A 23,641-nucleotide genomic window follows, 5' to 3' on the forward strand; every position below is an offset into this window, starting at 1 on the left:
GAAAACTTTGTGTCTATTTTATTAGTGGAAACTTAAGTACAGTACGGAGAGAAATGTGAGAGAGCACAGGCCACTAAAGTTGTCTCTGACAACTGTCCCTTTTTTGTCTTGTTCTTATGGTAGGTGCATATGAGTAAAACCTTTTCAAGATCAGGTTTAAAAAAAGAATATCAGGAAGAGTTTTCTGTGTAGAGTATACACAAAACAAGTACATATAAAGGATATAAATATATAAATTAGAGGATTTTAATTCACTTCAAAAAGGTGTCTCAGATCCAACAAATTATTTTCAGACTTTTTTTTTTCTTTTTTTTTTTTTTTTTTTTTGTATTGGCTGTAAAATGGATGTAGATCGTGAATTCTGAATGGCGTGCAGAAGATAACACTTAGACATGGCAATAAATTACTTTGTCAAAAATTGAAAACCACTAGCCCATTTTTGGTCAGTTATGTTAGACTCAAAACAAGGCTCCCTGAAAGTGTGCCCACCTTTTGAGATAATGTTAACTTTCACTGGGGAAGATGACGAGGTACTAGATAATCTAGACAATGGAAACACCACTCAAAGATCCATGCCTGCCAAAGCATACCTGGATGCTATGTGGATAAGGAAACTACCAAAGAGTAGGAGTTATTTTCTGCTATTGTTGGTACGGATTTGGAGGCTGAGAAAAAACTAGTCTGCAACTCTTCCGCTTTTTTTACTTGAAGTGCTGTTCTGAATTATAAGAAAGTTACAGTTTAAGCTTTTGTTCCCAATTATGCTGGATGTACATAGAAGTGCTCTCAGTTTGGGAGACAAGCGTTATCAAATAAATAGTATGTCTAGGGAGCTTTTTGTATTTCTTCTGTGAGTACCTTCACTAGCAGAGTATGAAAACGAGGTTTAATAAATTGTTCAGTGTACCAGAAATTTATGGAAGTTTTTTTCAATGTATTTATGTCTTCCGTCTCCTAACTCTTACTTTCCTCGTCACCTCAGTTATTCGGTTGTCCCCTATAACAACTTTTCTTCTGTCCTACTCCATGGAGGCGATGCGTGGGCTGTCTTTAGCTGCTGTTTAGCTAAAGAAGCTTAAGGCCAGCTTCTCGGTGTTCATGTGTTCATTGGTCAGCCAGCTGCCACAAGGAAAAAAATTAAAACTGAACTTTGCCTGACTTTTGTAAGATGAAGTACTAGTTTTAGTCCCCCTTTTCTGTAAGAATTTTGTCTTCTCTGGGACTTTCCAGTTTGGCCGGGTTTAGTTAGCATGCTCCAAAATTATGAGTTATGAAAAGGAGTGACAGATGTACAGTGTAACTGTATGAGACTTGTTCCTTAGCAAAACAAGATAAAAAATTACAGTACTTATAGTTTTTTTTGGTAGCCAAAGTAAATACATTATTAGTTTATATTACTGTGAAGAATGGGACTAGTCTGCAAAATGCATAAAAATTCACAGAGACCAGCTGCTATAGGCAGACAACTGGGGACTGTACTTGCATGAAAGAATGGAGGGTCTTACACATTTAACAGTGTTGTGTCCTTTTTTGGGAATTGTCAGCAAAAAATGTGATTACTAGGAAGCTAAATTCAAGGAGCTAAGGTAAGCTGTCAAAGTTTAGTATCTTTAATTTAACATAAAGTTTTTTTGTTGTCACATGAGCCAAGTACTTGATACAGAGGTTAAAAAAATCATAGCTCACTTCAGAATCTCTGTATTTTGTCTTCTAGAAGCACTGTTTGATCTAAAGTGATAGGTTTCATAGTTTAACATAGAAACTAGAACAACAAGCATATTTTTCTTTAGAAGGGCAATCAAATATTCATAAGCCACCTCAGTTCGTTCTTGTCACTGAACCTGCCAGCAATGTAATGCCTGCAACTGCTAGATAAGCAGAGTAGTTTTTACTCATGACAGCAGTGACTTAGTTATGCTTGTGTATGATATTATTAAGATGTGGTGTGTTGCAGGCTGTAATGAAGGTGAGACAGCCTCATATATGAGGCTAGACATTGTTCACAAATGTTTGTACCAATAGCTGTCAATATGGAAAATCTGTCAATATGGAAAATAAAAACTACAAAAAGAGAAATTGAAGATATCCCAGTTATAATTCCCTTTATTATAATTATTTAATACTGTTGAATGATATACTGTAAGGTATAAGATCCAGTTTTACGTTTTTTCTTTAGTTGATCTACCTTATGCTACCAACAACATACAGCAAAACAAAATGTATGGGTTGTTGCATGCAGGACCAAGGAAATGGAGATTCCAAAAAGAGAGCATTAAAATTCATGTCCATAACCCAAGAGGGCAGGAAATATACTTGTCAGGTACATGCTGTCTGGTTTTATGTTTGGAGTAAAATATGGCTCCGTCCATTCCTTCATTAATCATACAACATTTAACATTTGTATGAATCCATAACCCCTTTTTAATATTCTGTTTTTTCCCCTAGGATAATCGTATTAATCTTGTGGATTATGTTGTCATATATTACCTACGCCATTGTGATAAGGTAAAGGACTCATTTGCTGTATATGCCTCTCTAAAAGTGGATTTTTTAATATTTTTTTTTTTGTCTAATGCAAAAAATAAAATCTATTTTCTTTAGCTTTTTGCAATAGCTTTGGACCTCAATAGGTCTGAAATTTACTGTGATAAAACTGTGGAAATTCTTACATTAACTGTGGAACTATACTTTGCAAGCAATTGTCTCTGACTGTTGCAGGCTGTACAGGTTTTCACTTCAATCCCTTCTTCTTGTTATGTTCTGGTTACTGTAACATTGCAAATTTTGTTTTGATGCAAAAAGAGTGGGAGACAAGCATGATTTCTCTCTTATGACAGAATATGATGGCAATTTAACCAAGGTGTCCTGGTTGAAAGAGATGAAGTTAGAGATCAGAATGTAGGAATGTAAATGTTACCCTTGTACTTTCTTTTTTCCCTAGGCATTCTTATCTTCCTAACAATATAAGTGTTTTTTCACTTTTCACAAAACACTTTTTCTCTTACCTATGATTTTTCCTTTATTTCAGACTGAAATCTGTGTACTGTGTACTTTAAACCCACTAGTCTAAGATTTTAATGTTCTTTTAATACCACTTCTACACTTGAATTAATGGATTTCCCCCGGAGATACACTTTAAATCTTGTAATGTTGCTTGTTATTGTTTTTCCACTTCTGAAATACTTTAATTTTTCTAAAATAATATATATGCTTATGAATTCCATAAAGGCATTAAACTATGTGATTTATTAAGCTGAATAGACTTTCAACTATATATTTTTTATCTGTCTAAGTGCTCCAGGCAATATGTAAATATTGTTTTCAATTTATCCATATAAAGTGTGTATATATCTAATGAATTGGGAAAGAGTGAAACCACAAACTTCTGGCATAAGATCACTTGTTCCATTAAAAAAGGCATTCATGTTATCTTGTTTTAAGAAACTTATAATCCCATAACTAAACTTTTAGTGATATAAAATGAACTGAAATCTCAGGAGCTCAGTGTTGCTTCATAGTTTAAACTGAACAGTTTGCATAACATCTAACGGGAAGTTTCAACATTCAGAATGGTCAGGATTTTACCTGAAATTATATTTATGCTGTTTTGGGAAGAACTATTTAATTTTTTTAATTATTTTTTTTAATTTTTTGCTGTTCTATAGATGATGTTTCAGAAAAGTAATTTATTTCACTGCAAATGCATTTAATTTTCATAGAGGCCTATTTGTTTGTTTGTTTAGGAAGCAGGAACAGACAAGAGTATTTTTCCTTTACCAGAACCACAGGATTTTTTCCAGGCCTCCCAAGTTAAGTTTGAAGACCTAATAAAAGACTTAAGGAAGCTGAAGAAAGACCTAGAAGGTAACTGGCAACTTTCACATTTGTTCTGCAAACAACTAAGAGCCATTTAAAATGTGATCTTTATGAGGCTAGCTTATTGCTAATTAGGTTTATAGTGTTGATTGTAGTGTTTTTACACTGTGGTAGAAAGTAACCACATAAAATAGAAAAAAAAATTTTGAACTCATGACTTAATAAAAATGAAAGTACAAATACCGTAAAGTAATTTTCTGTAATTCCCTTTTACAATTCATATATCCTTAAAGAAATCTTTCTGAAATGTTATGTATTATTTTTCCTCTGGCTTCTCCATAGCTGTGTGTTTAAGTGTAGATATCTGCTAGGTTCATAACAAATACTTTCTTCACTACTTGTATAACAACAATTTAACAGCTTCAAGAAAGAGTTGAATTAGTGTAGAAATAAAACACATCTTGCCAAGGCATAGCAAAGGGAAATTGAAAGCTCTGGTTCAAAACATTTTCACCCTGGGACATAAAATAAACATTTTAAAATATTTATTATAAACAGGGGGTTCAAAAACCCAGCTCATCTATCAATCAAGGTATTGAGTGGATATAAAGTAGGAATGGTTGCTCTTTAAGTATTCCAAGCAGTTTCATTTTTATTTTGTGATTCATATGACTCTTAAAAATAAATCCAGTAAAAGGTGACTGGATATTTTAAGCCTATCATTTTTGCTAAGGAAATTTCCTAGTTTTACTGAAGCAGTTATGTGTAGAAAATAGAGATTAGAGACAGAATCTGTATAAAAAAAGCTTATATTAAAAAAAAAAAAAAAAAGCTTCTCCATTTACAATTAGATAACGTCTGCATCAAAATGCAAGCGTACTTTTAGAGTTAAAGTTGATTTTTTAATGTAAGGCAATGAAAACCATTACAAAATATATTATCCTTACAGTTAGGAATGGCTGGGTTAGGTCACTGCCATCTTGGGATAGTTTCAAATGTTGACAGTGGTAGGAAAGTGTCAGTTGTTTTTTTTTTCGACCCAGGCATAAGTGAGTGCTCTATCTCCTCTCATCGCTTGGCCCTGTAAAACCCTTGGCCTGCCCTCTGTTGGGCTAGTTTGTGCAGAAACATGATCTGTGTTTGATCTTGTACTTTATCAGCATATAGTCCTGCTGTAATGCATCTTAGTCTTGCGGGATCTGCACGGAGGCTGTGACATTCACATCGTATTTGCTCTACGCTGCAAAGACAGAGACAGGAAAGAGCAAAAGCTAATGTACTTCAACTCACTTACAAAATAAGAATTGTTGCTTTCTTGTTATCACTGACTTGTTTTAACATGTTTTCTTAGATATCCAAAGACAATGCAGAAAATGTGTTGCACTGAGGTTATTTTCAAAATTCTTCTTTGAAAAGATACAGTTGAAACCCTGTCAAAGCAATTAACATATAAAGCTAACGACAGCAAGAATTTGAAACAGAAAAGGTTGTGGAAATGTTCTCAGATGTTGGTATTTTATCAATCAGAAATATGCAGCAGAATTCTAACAAGTATTCCTGTGAATAATTTCTCTTACATTTAAACAAAGAAGCAATCACTCATATAAGAATGTTGTATCTCTTTCAAACATTCCCTCTCTTTTTTTTTCTCTTCAGATAATGCTACAGTTTATTTTTAAATCAAAATTTTAATTGAAGAGGTTATAATTTTAACACGTTCAACAAAGATTTGATGAGTCTCTGTAGTTTATTGTAGCCATTAAAAAGTTGTGGTTGCTGGCAGAATACCAGTGAAAGTCTAAAGCTGAAACAGATGTGAGTACCAGAAACCAAGTCCAGAGAAGCGTCGGGCCCAGCTATCCAGACAGGCGCGGCCCTTCAGATGTAAATAATTTGAACAATATTAACTGGCGCTGCCTGTGATATAGGGTACATTGGATTTATTTCACAGTATGGTTGGCTAAGGTAGTCTTAAACAGCTTGCCATGGAAGCGAGATGAGGCAAAGATAATAAATGGAAGAGGTTTTCTTGTGTGTGTTTAGGGAACAAACTAATTTTCCTGTTAGTGATTTATTTCTGAGATTTATACAAAATGATTAAAAACAACACAATTGTCACCTGCTGTGCCTGAAATAACAATTTTGGTAGAATCTTTTTGTAGTAGTCATCACTTAGTACTTAAAATTTTTAAGTACTTTTCAACTTTTAATCATCTATATTAACACACGAAAGACTGGAGATTCGTGAGAGAAATGCATGTCTTCATAGTCTAAACCTTAGGTGTGCAATACCTAGACAGTCTGGAACTGAGAGTTCAGATGACCTAGATGAGCAGAAAACCTTTCATCCATTTCAGATAAACAGTTTGAGTTACATACAATTTAGTATTTTGAAGTCCTTTAGATTACACTTTAAGGAAACAGTGCAAATGAAATTTTGCCTTGGAAATTTCAACTTTTTTTTTTTTTTTTTCTGAGAACCTTAATCCAGCAAGTTTCTAACACACATTCCAGAACAAACTTTGTAGTTCTGAGCATTTTCAGGTTAAAAAGGATAATAAACAACAAAGTTTAATGTATCTTTTTAAGGGGAAAGAAGTTCAAAAGGATGTGATGGGAAATTGTGAGATAGCAATTATAGGCTGAAACCTGGTTTTACTCTAAAGTCCTAGGAAAAAATGTTTGCTCTAGGGTCAGGATTTCACTACAGGTCTATCAATGGATTTCCAGAATCCTCAAGTACTGTGTAGTAGTATAAGCGAATACATTTATTCAATTGATAGATATTAGCTTTCCAGTTAATTTTCATGTTTCTGAAAACAAAGGTTTTTTTCTGTATCAATTTTTTTGACCATAATATATCTTACTCCTTGTTTAAAGAGTTTGTTTGATGTCCCATCAAGTAGTGTTCAAGGCCAGATTGGATGAGCCCCTGGGCAGCCTGCTCTAGTATTAAATGTGGAGGTTTGTGGTCCTGCATGTGGCAGGGGGGTTGGAGATTCGTGGTCTTGAAGGTCTCTTCCAACCCTGGTCATTCTGTGATTCTGTGTAAGGAAAATATTACCATTTTTTCATTTCTGTATGATCAGATATTTCCTTTCTAGTTTGAACAGTATCACTTGATTAGTATTCTTCTGAAAGAAGCATGGAATATTTGAAATGTGTAGTCATTCTTATGAAGATTTTTAGAAAGCAGATCTCTTCACCAAAGACTTGCATATGTTTTACCGTGAACGTGGAACAGATTCTAGCTGCCGTTTTCACACTACCAATTTTTTAAATGCTGTATATGTTTTAACTTTTTTAACTTAAGAGTGTGCATTAAAAAAAAAAAAAAAGAATTTAGAAACAAGACTTACTGGATCAGCTATCTTTAATTATCAGTTGAATTTCAGTTCTCCAGGAGACATCATTTGGAGCTGCAGCTGCAGTCCTCAGATCATTTTGGCTGATCTGTATCTTAACAACGTATATTATTCCCAGCTTTCCCACTTTTAAGTAATGCACAAACTCATATTTTAAAATTGTTTCATCCTTTTAGAAAATCAATACAAAATCCTTTTCGAAAAATCAAAGGGTAAGCTAGCAAACCATGCTTAGAAAAAAAAAAAGGAGAAACATTTTCACATTGTTTTTCTTAGAGAAGCATTACAAATGTCTTAAATTTGTAGGCAAATAGTAGTTGGAAAGTACCTCTGGAGATCAACTAGTCCAAAATCTTTGAGCAGGACTAACTTCATATTCAGTTCCATTTGTGTTGGACTTCACTGAGCTCAGTTTTGTGTCTAAGGATAGAGATTCCAACACATCTCTGGATACTTGTTCCAGTGTTGAACAACTCTGTGGACTTCTTGCAAAGAAATAGATGCATTTTGCTGGATGTACTTGGCATAGGGTTGCTGTACTGGTACCAACATCATGGCTAATTAACCTCGTCTCTCAGCAAGTCTGACTAGACTAGTGATTACTATGCTGTTGTATCTACATTATTGTCATTCAGTGCCTCCCTCAGGGAGCTCTGTATGACATTGGAACAGAATTTAGAAATAAGAAATTGAAAAGGGTCACTTGTTCTCAATTCTTGCTGCCACTGTCACTGTAAATAGAGCAAAGAATGAAGCTGCAAAAAAGAAAAATAATCAGTTCATGCTCATTTAAGACTGAAGTGTTCAGTTTTAATCATTTTCTGATTAAAAAATTTGAAAAATATTTATTTTTATCAAGAATTATGAGGAAATATATTTATCAATAGGAACATACAAATAATAATAATAAAATAATAGCATAAAACCACAGAAAAGCTTTATAAGTGTCTTAGCACATTAAAATTCTTAAATGTGTATATTCCCTTGGGAGTCTTCAAAATGATTTAGAAAAAACAAAAGTTTGCAACAGTACGTTAATGAAGTATAAGCCTATTTTGTTCTTGAAAGTAATTGACATTTTCAGTTAATGAATTGAGAATTTTTCAGCTTTTATTAAACTTCTGTATAAGCAGAAATGGAAAAATTAATTGAATATATTAACATTTGTTCACACAGAATCATACATTTAATTCATATGAAGTATTGTATGCATGAGAACAATCTGTTTTATAGAATAGTTTTAGTATAATTATAATACAATAACTATCAATAGAATTATGATTATAAAGATGAAAGATACTGTCTATGGTTCTATTTGTTTTAAAGACAGTCAGGTTAATGAATTGCAATGAGAAAATTCTATACACTATATCAGCTTGGTTAACTTTCTGAATAATTTCTTGGATCAAGAGATATTTTTTGCCAAAAGCTGATTGTTAATTCATTACAGAAGGACTTCATTCAAAAAATTATTAAAGGCCCTTTTCAAAAATACATTTAACAGATTGATGCCTTAGACTAATTTAAATGAAGTGTTTTAAGTCACTTTAATAGTAGGGTTTAGACATCTGAGTTGCATACATTTTTGGAAAAATTGTCCCAGGATGAGCAGGAAAACTGAATTGTTTTCCAGAAACCAGTAGCTCTTGGTTATATATATATATATATATATATATATTTAATATTATACTTCCTGATCTTAAAGTTAACCTTAACATTTGGAAAGCGTAGGCAAATAAAATAAATTTGCACTAGGTGGTGGAGCGACGCAATTAGGTACATTTGTTATTTCTTTAGATGTGTGCGCAAATTGAGCGTGTTATGTGGCTGATGAGTAGCGCATTTTGCACTCTTCAAGATTTTCATGACATTTAGAGGCAGTACAGGATGGTGTAGGGGAAAGAGAAAAGAAAGTTTCATGCAGAGGCAATTATTTTGTTTTTAATTATTAATTGATAAAATAAGTATTTTTCTGTAAGTTTTCTGATCTCTTCTTGAAAATTCTCTTGCCTCAGCAGGCTGAGATACATTTCAGTTTGTTTTCATTTGGCAAAGATACAACACAGGCATTAAAAAGCACATTTGGTATATGTGCACTGGATTCTACTGTACAATAAAACTAACATTTTGACAGAGTTCCACTGGTAATAATCATATGTGAATACATCAACTGGAATTTTTCCGCTGTGGATCATTTCTAAAAATTCCATTACAGTTTTTAGTTCGTGATAACACAGAATAGTATGGAAGGTTTTATAAGATTTGGAAATGCAGCAGGGGAGCAAGGAGATGATGTTTCAGGTGACTTCACTGCATGGAAGCAGTTGTCTGTGTGCGTGCACAAGAGGCAAGAAGAGTTTTCTATTACTTAAACAATGTTAATTTTTTCCTTTATTTTTTGCCCTAGCTAATACTTGGAAATTTCTTGTTAAAAATCATTCAACAAATGCTAAGATTCTAAAAAAAATTGGAAATACGGAAAATAAGTTCTTCTGTGCACTTTTCCAGACACCTTTTTTGTGTATGTGCGTGTTAAGCATTGGTTGTGTAGAACTGCTGTCTACATCTGGATGCAGGTAGTATACGTCTGGGAGTAGGAATGCTGTCCCTAAAAATGATGCAGTCTGGAGAGCTGGGATGAACATATTAATGGATCTTTTCAGCTTTTCCTTTCTAGGAGAGCATGCAGAAAAAAGAGAATGCAGAGCTATGCTACATTTGAGCCAGCGGGTTATGCATTTAACTGAGGCAGTGAGATGCAAATTACTAATAGTGACAATAATTAGCACTTACAGAAGTGTGTGAATTTGCATGATTTTAAAACCAAGCAGCGTGCTGAACCAAAGAATTAGGTGGAAATTTATGATCTATCTTGCACAGAAAATCAGCAGTACAGAGAGAACACTTTTGCTTCTGTAACTTCAGCTTATGAACACACTGTTTCAGTTCCCTTCTATCTGTCCAACACTCCCAGTAATACTGTGTTTGTATGTTTGAAAGATTTTTTTTTTTTTTTTTTTTTTTTTTTTTTTTTTCTCACACCGGAATAAGCTTAGCTCATCTGATTTAAAATATCATTACTTCTTAAAAAATGTGTCTTGCTTTAAGTTAGCCAGACAAGGCACTTCAATTTCAAATACACATTTTCTGCACTGTTCAGACAGAAGTGAGATGTCCCGATTTCTCAACGGGTTCTGCTAGTAAGCATCTCTCCACTCCTGACAAATCTTAATGATGTTTGGAGATGTATACATTTGGATCTCAATACTAAACTAAAAATTTTGCTAATAGTGTGCACGGCAATCACTTAAGGTACGTTACAAAGACTGGAAAATTATGGGAGGTTGGTCATTATAGTCATATATATATATATGAATTCAAATTCCATCAGCTGCAGTATGCTTTTCTGCTGAAGGGTGCACTAAATGTAAACTATCATTGCAGAGAGAATACATTAAGCAGAGTATTAAATGTGTTGCTATGGTGTGAAAAATATTTAGTTTTACTAGCAATCTTTGTTCATTTTGTTAAATGCGTTTTCAGGAAACAATCTTAACAGAAAGGATTTAAAATGATTTATATAAAAAGTTAATATGCTTTGTCAAAACATGGAGCCAAAAAAAAAGTTCCTTCAGGTTTGTTACAATTTATATAGACCTGACGAATTTTTCTGCTTACTTTTCATATAATGTAAAAGTCTGAAACTGTTTTAAACAAAAAGGTCAAAAATCTTAATTACGAGAACCAATGATAGAATACCTGACAAAACTTGTGAGAGAACTTTCAAGATTTCTGAATCTAGGGCTCCATTAAATCTCCACTAGAACAGGAGAACATTACAGAGTGTTCTGCATGTCACTATTTCAGTTATTTCATTTTCCCCTCCTTAGGATTTATCGCTTAAAACTGCTTCTGTTTCATTTAGATGAGAGTTTCTTGAGAACCTCCACAGATATTTGTGCATCACAAGAGGGAAGTGTATTTCAAGCAGACAAGAATCAGGCTGTTTCAAGTTTTACTCACTGGCTTTTATCTTGTGAAATGACTTTTTAAGAAAACTGAATTATTATTGATGAGCGGAAAAGAAAATTGTTCATAGAAACGTGTTTCTGGTAAATTAACTGAGTATAACTTTGCACAGAACTGTTTTTACATTAAATTGTTGACCTTTATTTCAGACAATAAGAACCAAGCTTGAGAGTACAGAGTACTGCCACAACTTCTTCTTCTTAGTAGTTTCCAAGTAAGACAAATCTAACAAAATAAATTGTGAGAAAGTTCAATAAATTTACTCATTGTACTGAACTTTGCTAGATTCTTATTTGGGTGTGTAGGCCCAAATAGTGTGACAGGTTTCTGGATTGTAAAATGCCAAGTGTCCTCTCATATAGAAATTTGATTTTCTTCAGTGCAGTGTTGAAATCATTTGAGGTACAGTTTCAAATCTCCTTTGAAGCACAAAAGATAAGAGCTCTAAAAAGAATTAGCAAATAGCAACCATCTTGTCAAAGATAAGACTGTGTTACGAAAAGAAAATAGGAGAGTGAGGCTGGCAGTATAAGCTGCAGGCTCAGAATGGACAGAGGAGTGGGCGTTGTTAGTGGCTTTCACAACGGCATAAGTCATGGGGGACAGTGGTCAGTGTGACAGGTTTATAGGAACGCATGGTGTTGATGCGTGGTTTCTCTGTCACAATGATTCCTGTAAATGCTACTGATGGGTTCTGGTGAGTAAATAGTTAGTAATTTACTGTTATCAACATTAAACTATTTCTGGTTTCGTGTTTACTTAAAAAATGATACTTAAAAAATTCTAAATCCATCCTGATTGACACTGAAATGCTCTTTACATGTAAGTTTGTTTATGGGCAGTGATTCTTTTGACAGATTTACAAGTGCCTGTGGAGTTTTAAAAGACTATTGCCCAATAGGCATTAAGTGAGGGACATTCAATTGTGTAAATATTTTCACTTATATTGGGGATTTTTAAAGAACTTTTAGAGCCAAATACTGCATTAAATCTGAAGACAGTGGCAAACTGATAATCAGCAGTTTCCAGCTTTGTTCTAATGTTTTCCTAATGGTTTCCATTTCTATGGCCAAGATTTGCAGTGGGTGAAGCATGATGTACATCCAGCAACTCGTTCTTTTTTTTTTTTTTTTTTTTTTTTTTGCAATAGCTCATTTAGAAATAAACAATTTTCAAAAAGTAGTATATTGCATTTTATTTGGCTAACATATAATACATGTCAAGAAAAGGAATCAAAAGTTGGTTACAGTAATAGTGAATTTGCATATGTTTGGACCCATTAATGCTGAAAAAGGATGTTCGTTGTTTCCTCTAAAGATTACTTCGGAATGAGTTGATGAGAGAGGAAGTGCATGTGAGGTATCAGATTCTTCAGAATTCTATCAGATTCCTCAGAAATTCAGAAATTTTTTTCTTTCTTAGAAGGAAACTTCCTGGAATGTACATATATTTCAAAGAAAGAATATTTAATAGAATCCTTACCTCAGAATCATTCTAATAAAAAAAGAAAACTTGCTGATTTTTTTTTTTTAAAGGAAAATGTTTCCATTGCAGACCATATGAGAACAATACCTGAAGAAATTGTGTGAATGTCACACATTATAGCATTTTTAGCAAAGAAAATCAGAACAATTAGTGGAACTTTTCAATTTTCATTTCATAATGTTTAGCCAGAGTTAGTAGGTTTTATAAATATATATATAAATAAATTTTAAATAAATTTTTGAATAAATATTAAGAAAGTATTATCAAAATTAGTTTCATTAAGTTTGGTGAAAATTAACTTCCAAAAACCTTTATATTATGTTGTAGTACTCAGATAGGTCACAGAGTAGTGTGATAGCCTTTCACAAAAATTGCAAACTGAGATTGACAAAGACCACCTGACTTTTACGTGTAGGATTCAGCTGCTGTTTTAATGAAAGCACTTGATTTAGCCCACAATTAAAATAATCTTCCTTTTCTGAATGTCTTTATTTGTATCTAGTTTGTGATTTCTTTGAACACACTTTCAGCACTGTTTTCCATAGGCAAGCTTGATGAAGTTCCTAGGTTCATAAGCCTGCAAGATGCATCTGTTTTGTGGTCGTAGCCATTGCTTTGTTATATTGGAGAAGGAATCATTATTCTCCATCGTGTTCTTCATTACTGAGGGGGAGACTGAAAGAATAATGAACACATTTCAACAGGGCTATAGCATTTTTGAGACAGCAGCTCAAGCTGAAGTTCATAATGTCTTCAGCCACTGAGTCCATATCTATGTTAGCAACTAAATAAATTGAAGATTTATTCAAATATTTCAATGCAGTTGAGTTTAAACAGAATTAGATAACTTTCTGCTGCCTAAATGAATACACTTCTTTTCTCCGTAGACCAGAAGTATAGGTCATTCACTGGAGTCTAATCTAAACTCAGAGTCAATTAAAGGTGAATTAATCAGTACAGGACAAAGACTTTACTCTTACGATTAGCAGTTTTTCACCCAATAACTGTTGTTCTTGATTTCCGTTGCTCAAATCTAAAACTTTCTTATGGCCCTTCAGTTCATTTTGACAGTTATCTCAAGAACTTCAGGGATTAGACTTTTGCTCCAGATAGTTTAATCTAGGTAAATATTTTCATCAAAGTTGCCTAATGGTATCATTTTAAAGCTTTTCAATAGTGTAATTTCTTTGTCTTCTAGCATTTACTTCTTTTGTCTCTTCCAATTTTATTGCTTCAAGATTACATAAGCAGTGCAGACCGGCATTTCATCTAATCTCATGTGATTTCAAACTTAGAGTTTTAAATCAGCACCTGTGGTTGACTTATTCTACATTATGTGTCTCATTTGCTCTTCTCTGATGTGCCTATCCTTTTACTCATCCTGTCCTCTCACTCTAAATATTGTTCTTGTTATGGATTTTAAGATTCTACTAAAGAAATCACCACCCTAATCTACTTTCCCATATTTTTCTGTAGTTTTTGTCATCTAATTATGGTAAATGTTAGTCTTTCTTATTCAAAAATATTTTTATTGAAGGGGTTTTTCATATTCTTTCTTTCTAACTTAAAAGCAATTTGTCCTAGGCTTGATCATTCAGTACTCAAGACAATGTATTAGTAGCACTGCTTATTGGTTTAAAAAAAAAAAAAAAAAAGCACCTTTCCAGAGTATATTGTTATACATACAGTGGTTGTTTATATACTCTAGTTATACGTGTTTTCATATATATATTCGTATCTGTATCTATTTGTACAAATTTATTTCATTGCTATAACATAATAAATGACTTGCAATAATTTCAACCTAAGGTGATCGTATTAATTATGCACATTTTATAAGCACCATATATGAAATGTCTCAACATGATGTGTACTATCTGCCTTTTGACATTTTTTTTATATTGCTTTAAAATAAATTCTAAATATTATTTTATATAAGATTTTCCTTTTTTAAAATGTATTGATAATTAGGCACAAACTTGTAGCTGCTACTTTGTATAAAATCTCAGTTGGAAAATTAACAGTAAAATCTTGGGTATTTCGCTAGATTTTTTTTTCTTCACAATGTGATGTCCATCTTCTTCCTAAGTATTACAATTTCCTTGAGCAGATGTAGAAAACTCCTTTTAATTCCACAAATTAAAATGTTACATAAATTTCATTCAGAGTATGATATGAAGTTCGAACTTTTAGTTGTAAGAGGCACGTACTTTCTGGAAATAGTCTTAAAAGTCTTATAGACTTTGATTTCTGATTTGCCTAATTTCATAGAATCATCATAGAACCATTGAATGCTTAGGTTGGAAGGAACCTTAAAGTTTATCTAGTTCCAACACCCTGCTATTGGTAGGGTGCCACCCATTTGATAGGGCTGCCCAATTTCAGTTATTAAAGACGCATAACAGAGCAGCTAATAAAAGATTTTCTTTCCCAGATCTGCTTTGAATTGATACTTTTATTATTTCTGAATGTTCTCTGGCAGACAAACAAATCTCTATTAGCTTCAATTTCAACAGTTTCAAAGTTCTCTTATGCTCCAGGTTGCAAGACTAGACATTAAAGATGTAGTTAGACTGTAGCCTAGAGCGTTTTATATCAGCTTTGGAGCTCCTCAGTAATTTCTTAGTCTATCTACATGACTTGTGAAAGGATGTTAGAGTAAAATGCGTACTTACGTGAGATATCAGCATTTGTTTATAACAAAAACTTCCATGGTTTATTTCTGTTGTTTATTAAATTCTCAATTAATTGAAAAGCTGTTATTGCTGAGCAAGTTCTGGTGGCCCAGCATTATACGCAATGCAAATAGTTGAGGAATATAATGTATACATCTGTTTTCAATTTCCATTGATATTTTTTCATTGCACTGAAAACTTGAAATAACATAATGTTAATTTAAAATTCACAGTTGCTTTTCTCACCATTTTGTATTAATTTTTTGCTGGAATAAGTTGAATTATATAATGGTGGCAGCAATGTGGTGTGAAAATGTTTAACGCAGCCAAACTTTAACTACTAGATTTGACTCCAAAATAAATTTCTATCTAAATTTAGCTGCTAAGGAATGAAGAGTTGTGGAAAAGAAATCCGATAGTAGTTCATAAAATTGGTTGCTAAATGAAATATAATTGCATTTTTATTTTCAACAGTCTAATTTCAACTCTAGTGTGGAACGCTTGAACCTTCAAAGTTTAACAGGAGTTTTAGGGAAGGGAGTTTTTTATAAATTGGCATCTCATCTGGTCTTAAAATAACAGACTAAGTAGTAAACAAATTACAGCTATATGTAAGTTGTTCCTTACAGAGTTGTCACATCACATCATTTCTCACATTTCACATCATGGCCTGTAATTGCAATGCTTAAATAAGGTTAAATTCCTGCATTTCTGTTGGAAGAAATGCTTGAGTATAGAATGACTGGCACTGATTGATTAAAATCAATTCAGATATAAGGCAACATCCATTCACATCAGAACAAAGTTTGAAGCTTTAAATACCATGTAGAATTAATGTGTGTTGTAGGCTGTTATAGCAATAGGCCTCAGCTCAGAGCTGGAGTAGTACAGCAAACAAGACATTACTAAAGTTCCACTCTTTAAACACATGAAACATTTTCTAATTGGTATACTGGTCCAGTGTCAGTGGTTTTTATCATCATGTAATGGCTGGATTCAATAGTGCATATTTATTTCCACTACCTCTAAAGTATGTCTAGGTGACTAATTTAGATGAAGGCTTTCAAAGTGTTGATATCTACCACAAACAGCTCTCAACTTGTTTTTATAGCCTCCGAAAAGCAAATGAAGTTAGTTTGCAGAGAATCTTCAGAAGAGCATCTCCAGCCCTTCAAGGAAAAATTAGAAGAATTCTTCCAGAAAGGTAAAGACATTTTAAAATACGTATATATTGGTCAATATTGTAATGTTTTACAAAGTGTTCTATATGTAATATAAGCTGTGTTAAGTATCTATTGTCTCTTCAAATTCCTACTATCTGTTGTGGATTATATTCCAAATATGCCTAATATGCGTTCAGAGTAATGGATACACAGATCTTAGACACCATTTATCAAAGGTAATTATTTCTTTGATCTCACACATTTCTTCTTATTTTCTGTTTCATCTTTTATCATGATATTTAGGTAATTATATTCATCGTATACTTATCAGATAGAATTTATGTCCTCAAGTCTATAAAAGACTAGAATAGAAAATATCTTTCCACATATATACATGAGGTAATGTGATTTTATATCAATGGTATAGCCATTAGTTGACTAATTAGATTTGAAGATTTTGCCTAAGGTGAAGGAAGTGATTTACAAGGTCAGAGTCCAGTGATAAGAGGAATGAGATTTGAGGGTGCCTTTTGATGATCAGTACAAGACAATGTGAATGTATATTGCTGCTATTGAAAAGGACAGTCTTACTCTCTTCTGTTTTCCTAGAGTGCTGCACAGATCAGCACTGTAGCATCTCTGGAGCAGTTCAAGGGTATAGATAAGGAAACAAAGATTTTTCTTTTCCAATATGTAGGAGTTGTTGAGGTAACAGAGTGCTTCAGTATTTCTGGGAATTATATTAAAAATTCTTAAGAAATAAATTTTACCAGGGGGCTAATATTTTCCCCTGGAACTGTGTTCAACTTAAAAATTTGCCTTTTGAGAAATCAAGAAAACTATCTGAATCTACTAATCTAGGCAGATTACTATTAGTGATCATTCAAATTGTTATAATTATTTCTGACTTAGCATATTCCGTCTTATAAAGATCCTTCCGATACCTTTTTAATAATGTCATTTTATGAGCTTGTCTTATATTATTTACTAAGAGAAAACAGATGCTTTAAGAGTAACAATGTTTGTTAAATTGTTTTGTTGTTTTTTTTGGATATGTTTGGATATATATGGATATGATAGGTTCTTTAAGTTTATTAGACAGTGCAAAGATACAAATTTCTTGCCACAGAACTTGTAAAACAAGAAAATTATAATGAAAATCGTGCATTAAAGCAGGACAGTTATCTTTGCCACTTGTTTACTGGAAATTTTTACATAGAGTTTACCAGTAATATCAATACTGAGATAATATTCAATATATATCTACATTACCTTTATGAACTCCAGTATGCTTCTTTATCTTGCTTGTCAGAGCACTGTAGCTCAAACTGGTGAGCTGTAACACTATTTGGGTTACGAATCCAAAACACAGCACCATACGAACTGCTATGAAGACAATTAACTTCATTCCAGCCAGTAATGAAAATAGGAAAATGTCGACAAAAAGAAAAAAAAAAATCTCAAAAATGTCAGGAGTCCAGCCTTAAGCATGGGGAATACACTGTGTTGTCTTCTCATGCTTTCCTTTGATATCTTTGTTATACTTGTTCTCATTCTGTACTCATTTTCATTAGAATATTCATGTACAAAGTCCTGGGAACTTCAGACCCTGTAGTTGTTCACCCTTTACCTCCTTCAGTCACTTATCTCCTTGATTTGAATCTTTATAATGGGTGAGTGGTACCTTGTATGGCATTAGAAGGGAAATCCTATAACATCATGCACTGAAGATACATGACAACTGTCTTGATTTATAATAGTAGGATAGGTGTTGGACAAATTTCAAGAAGTTCAGTGGTTCAGTTCAGATAAGCATCTGGAAACTCAAATACATCTCTAAAATTAGGAGTTAAATGATAATACCGAGCATCCGTTAAGCATCTGCTTTCAGTTTTGTTTGTTTAAAAAAAGAGTTGTGGATGACTTAAGCAAATGTATGAAAAAATAGTCTGTTATCTTCCTGCCAGCTCACAGCAAGTATCCAAAGCTCAGAAACTTCTGGCTTGGAAATAGGGCTGGAACTTATAGATACTTGTGTGTTGTTTTTTTTTTTTTTTTTCCCCAAAACCCGATTTCCCATCATTTCTTCTCAGTGATAAATTGGAAATACTGTAGGGGGGGGGGGAGGGGGGGGGAAGATTGATTTGCTTAATTGGATCTGTTTATATTTCCTAATTACAATTAATACCAATTAAATCTAGTACTTGCTGTGTTGTAATAAAAAGCACACAGTGTTATGGAGACTGACATTCTAAAATGCAAAAGGGGATAAACTGTACTTCTGCTGATGTCAGTGCTGTTTTGTATAACTGACTTTAACATAGTCTAGTGCCTTCAGCAAAGAATTAGGTGCCAGAACCTTTAGGTTCTATTCCCAGTTCAGCTACTTGACATGTTATGCTAGAAGAGTTGGTTAATCTCTTTTTCAGAGAGTCACTTTCCTGGTACACTGTATAAAATAATGATTCTTGTTCTTTTTAGTAGTGAAAGATGATCTTTGTCAAGTGTTACATGATTCCCACATGAAAGGTGTAAACTGTGTTAGTTCTTCATTAGCTGTATTTAATATGCTCATGCTTTTTAAAAGGACTTAGCTTGTACTAAAAAAAAAAATAATCATTAATAGATTTAATAGTATGGTGGGAAAAAAAAGATTAGTTTTACTATAATTCATAGACATAAGAATTACCATAAGAGACTGAACACATGCTGTATTTCCAGTAAAGTTGCTGCATGTTGCTTTCAAAAATACATTTGTTATATTTTCCACGATTCACAAAAATATCTTCAAAATCATGACATTAACAGTTGGTTTGGTCTACCCCTTAATTTATGAAACTATTGCTCAGAACTGCTTAGGAAAAAAACTCTTCTTTGAATTATTGATTGTCAATCAGAATTGTTAAACGTATGTGAGAAAAGTGCAAAATGTTCTGAAAAGGAGAAAAGTAAGAGTTTGCTTATTGCAGCTACGAAGCTTGCTAGAAAGGGTGCTGGCCATCAGCCATTGTTGTTAGTTTTTCATGACACTTTTTATTTTCTTTCTGTCTTCTCTCAAGTATAATATGAACCAGAAAGTAGACAGCATACAAGAGCAGTCAACTAGCCCTAATAAAATTTACTTTTCACTTCCCCCTTTGACTATCTCATATTATTTGTCCATTGTCATAAATGTGGAAGTTTGTAACTCACATTCATCCAGGATCTTGCAAAATCTGGTCCCAAATTCCCCTTCATTGGTTCCAGCCTAAAAAGTATGTAAAAACTCTAATCTGGGCTGCATTTCCTCCCTCAAATACTGGAACGTGTGAATCAAAAAGTCTTTAGACTTTGTAGCAGTTAGCCTAGGAAGTTCATAGCTGTCTCTTTTCATTTCTACAAGAATAAAGCATCTTGCTGATGGAAAATGTGCTATTAATGGAATTCATTCCATTTACGACAGAGTCTGGGAAACAAGTAGTCTGATGTCAGAACAGAACAGTTTTTGAAAATCATTAATAGTGAGAAGGAATGCTATTTGGAAAAGCCACATGATACACTCAAGTGCCCAAGGTAACAAGATGGAAAGGGAGGGATTTGTCAATTACAGTAGATCTGCTGAGATCAATCTCATAACGGCAGGAATCGTCCTGCATATGGAATTCTAAACTTGCATTTGGATTAACAACACTGGTTAAGTTGTTGTTTTGCTACCATAACTGTTTGTCTTACACTATATAAGAGATGACTGTTGCTCAGTCATGGCATGTACAGTAGAAAAATAGAGTCACAAACCAAGTGAGTCAGTGTACTATTATGTCAGAAGGTAGTATATTTTTCAGACAAGGCTAGCAAGCACATGGAAAATGTCAGTAAATCTGATTTTTACTGCTAAGTGATTTCTTAATAATTTTAGCCAGGCTACAGTAGCTACCTGGGCATGCTTCCAAACTGTTGTGCTTTCTAATGTATTTCTAGAGCAGAACAGGAGCTTTGATCCACATCTACTCATTTGCCAGTTTGAATGCACTGTAGAGTATTGTTGAGGTAGTCCAGAGGGAAAGAAAATAAGAAATAAATTCTTTTAAGGCTACCCCATTTCATTTGTATGTTAACTATTTTCTGTTTTGTATTATTCTTGTGGGAGTATAACTGAGAAATTAAGAAACATCATGAAAAAATTGTATTCAAGTGCACTGGCCAGAAGCTCTTCTTGATTTCCCTGACATGAGAATAGGAAAGGTAAATGGGGATGCTTATCTAAACCTGTAAGAGACCAGGCTCCCTAAGCAGGCAGACAGATACCTCCTGACCTTTTCAAATATATGAAACATTTTCATGTATATTGTTTGATCCAGGTCACTGCAACTATATAAAGAATTGTCACTTCTTTTCTGGTATCTCCAAGCTTTCATGTCAGTTCTACCTTCATAACTTTAATTCCAGTAATGTAGTTTCTTCTAATTAAATAACAAATGTTTGTTGTGATTCTGTATTTTCTTACTCATTTGTAAGAAGATGAAATACTGAATGTTTGAAATCACTGGTCTTTAGATCATAGAGTTCAAAGCTAAACCTTCTCAATGTGTATTGGACTACTTTTAACTGAATCTTTTCTAAGGTTCTAAGGTAGTTTCCAGGAAGATTTTTTTTATTCTTCTTCATTCTTAATGTCCTTACTCAGATAATTTTGTTATCATTTTAATCATTATCAGCTTACATTTATTTTCACTCAATTTTACTACTTTTAATTTGCTTCTTCAGAATACCTAATGTATCATCTCATAATAGCATTCAGATAAGGAAGTTGCCCCGTGCCTTTTCTTTAACTCTACTCCTGTAAAGCATTTCAGCTGGCTGTCAATTTCTTGTTATTTTCTGCTTGTTTCTGGATTTAAAAATGTTTTCTTCAATGTGGTTCTGATGCTATATATTTCCATATGAAGTACTTTATTCTCTTTATCTAGTAGTATCCATGGTATCAACCCAGGCATCCTTATTTTTTTAATTTATTGACCCTGAGTAGTAAGAATCTGTTAAAATAATTTCTTCTATTAAAGCAAAAAATAAAATTAAAAATCCACTCAAAACAGTTTTTCAGTCAAAGCTGTGTGCATAGTAGGACGCTGACATATTTCAGCAGTGAATCAGAAGTCAAGAATACTCCATGACACCATAATCAGTACAATTCTCACAGTTTGTGATATTTCATATTTCTCACTTGCTGTTAGCAGGACATACCTTTATAAATTTTAATTCGGTCAACAATTAGGAAGAAATTTACATTGCTACTTATTGCCTTTAATAATCTGACAACATTATATTGGTTTTAAAATGGAGTAATTATGTTTAAAGTCTTTATTCTTAGCTGTTCATTAGAGATTTCCTGTAATGATTTCTCAAAATATCAGAATCCTCTGAAAAAATATTTTAAATTGTTGCTTCTCTACAACAAAAGTGTAGCATTTCTCCTCAAGAAGTATAACCGTAGAAGCAATGTTATTTTTAAGTCTTAGAAAAGAATATTCTGCCACATATTTGTTTTGCCCTTGTTTTGCCCTTTTATATTCCTCTACCTTAATCTACTTAATCTAATCTTAGTGTTATGGCACTTGCTTTCCATTTTCTTCATAAAGCTCTTGAGTCCTTTAGTACTAGGTCAAGCAAGATTATCAAGAATCGTTTTTAAGGTGCATTGGCTTCAGTAACAATTGCCTTTTAACATCTGGTGTTTAAACTACAGCTGAAGAGCAATAGAACTTAGAAGCATCTTACTGTTTCCCTGGTCTTCTGTTGCCTTCACTTATGAGGCTACATTTGTCAAATAAAAGGCGTACCTTTGTAAAAAAAAACTAAACAAAACAAAACAAAAAAAAAACCCAAAAAAACAATACCAGTTCTACAAGGCATCTGACTGTCTTGCAGGATCTGTGACTGTTCAGTCTGCATATCAAATATTGGATCTTCATTTTGTGAATAAACTGTATGAATACAAAGACTTTTAACTTCAAAGCTGTATTTTCTATTCAACTCATCATGACTCTTTTTTCCCCTTCATTTGTTTTCACTGAGATGTTTTATTATCTCTGCCACACATATGCAGTTCTCACATTAAACAGTGTGGGAGGATATTTATGTCCAGTGTCAAACATGAAAAATATGTCATACTTCCTTGCAGTGATAATGTTTGCTTATAACTTTTTATCCTTCCCAGCAATGACATTACAGACCATGCAAAGTTTGTGTTAAGATGTGGAACATTGTTTTATATGCCAGCAGCAGAATTACTTTAATCTTTCAAACTGTTTGTGACAGTCATAACTGTTTTCATCACTCAAACGTTGTATTTAAATACATGAAAGAGTGATTTACATAAATTGGCATGAGTCTGCAAAGCAGATCCTTATTGCTGTGGTACTCTGAGATTTTAGAGTTGGACAATAGCCTCAGTCCATAAGATACCAAATAAGGTGTCCCAGAATGTGATTGCATCCATATGCCTCTAAAAAATGCAATATTGACAGTGAGCCGATTCAAAGAAGATTTTGCTCTGAAATGAATGATTCCCCTTGCACTACTGAAAGAATTACCATCATTTAAGTCCTGAAAATTGATGTTAATTAAAAATATGGTTTCTCAGGAAACTTTCAATTGAGTACTTTTGAGACAGTTATACATAGATTGCTATAATCCGTTCCACTGTAATCATGACCTACTACAAAATTGGAAGACTAAACAACATTGAAATATGTAACATATAATTTAGAAGTGCTTATAATTAGAAATATGATGTCATCCTCTCCTAGAAAACAAGGAAGGAATCTCTGAGAGAAAATGGTTCCTTCCAGATTATTTTCATTTTGATTGGCTTCGTTGCACTGAATCATCGTGGCTGCCACAGTGATTGGCATTTCAACATAAAGGAGGATTTTTTATTAATCATAATTGAGTGGCATAATTAATGTTAGTATTAATACCCTTAATCTAATACCAAAAACTGTGATGAGTATGCTTGCTCTAAAAAGTGTATCTACATTACTGATACCTCTAGTTTAATCATTACCATCTTGTCTGGAACTTAACATTTTAAGTTTTCATCAAAACCCTTATTTTCTTTCAATTAGCCTGG

General features: G+C 33.2%; 1 protein-coding gene across 1 annotated transcript in view; it reads left to right on the forward strand.

Moving 5' to 3' along the window:
- FMN1 (formin 1) overlaps window positions 1-23,641 on the forward strand; it is a 115,432-nt gene that overhangs the window by 66,647 nt on the left and 25,144 nt on the right. The window contains exons 11-13 of the mRNA XM_042814592.1: window positions 2,446-2,505; window positions 3,744-3,864; window positions 16,482-16,574. Of these exons, the coding sequence (XP_042670526.1) occupies window positions 2,446-2,505; window positions 3,744-3,864; window positions 16,482-16,574 (274 nt within the window). The remainder of the gene's footprint in view (window positions 1-2,445; window positions 2,506-3,743; window positions 3,865-16,481; window positions 16,575-23,641) is intronic.

The sequence above is a fragment of the Centrocercus urophasianus genome, unplaced genomic scaffold (genome assembly GCF_019232065.1).
Source record: "Centrocercus urophasianus isolate 14NV4802_14NV808 unplaced genomic scaffold, USGS_Curo_1.0 seq_14, whole genome shotgun sequence".
Lineage (NCBI taxonomy): Eukaryota > Metazoa > Chordata > Aves > Galliformes > Phasianidae > Centrocercus > Centrocercus urophasianus.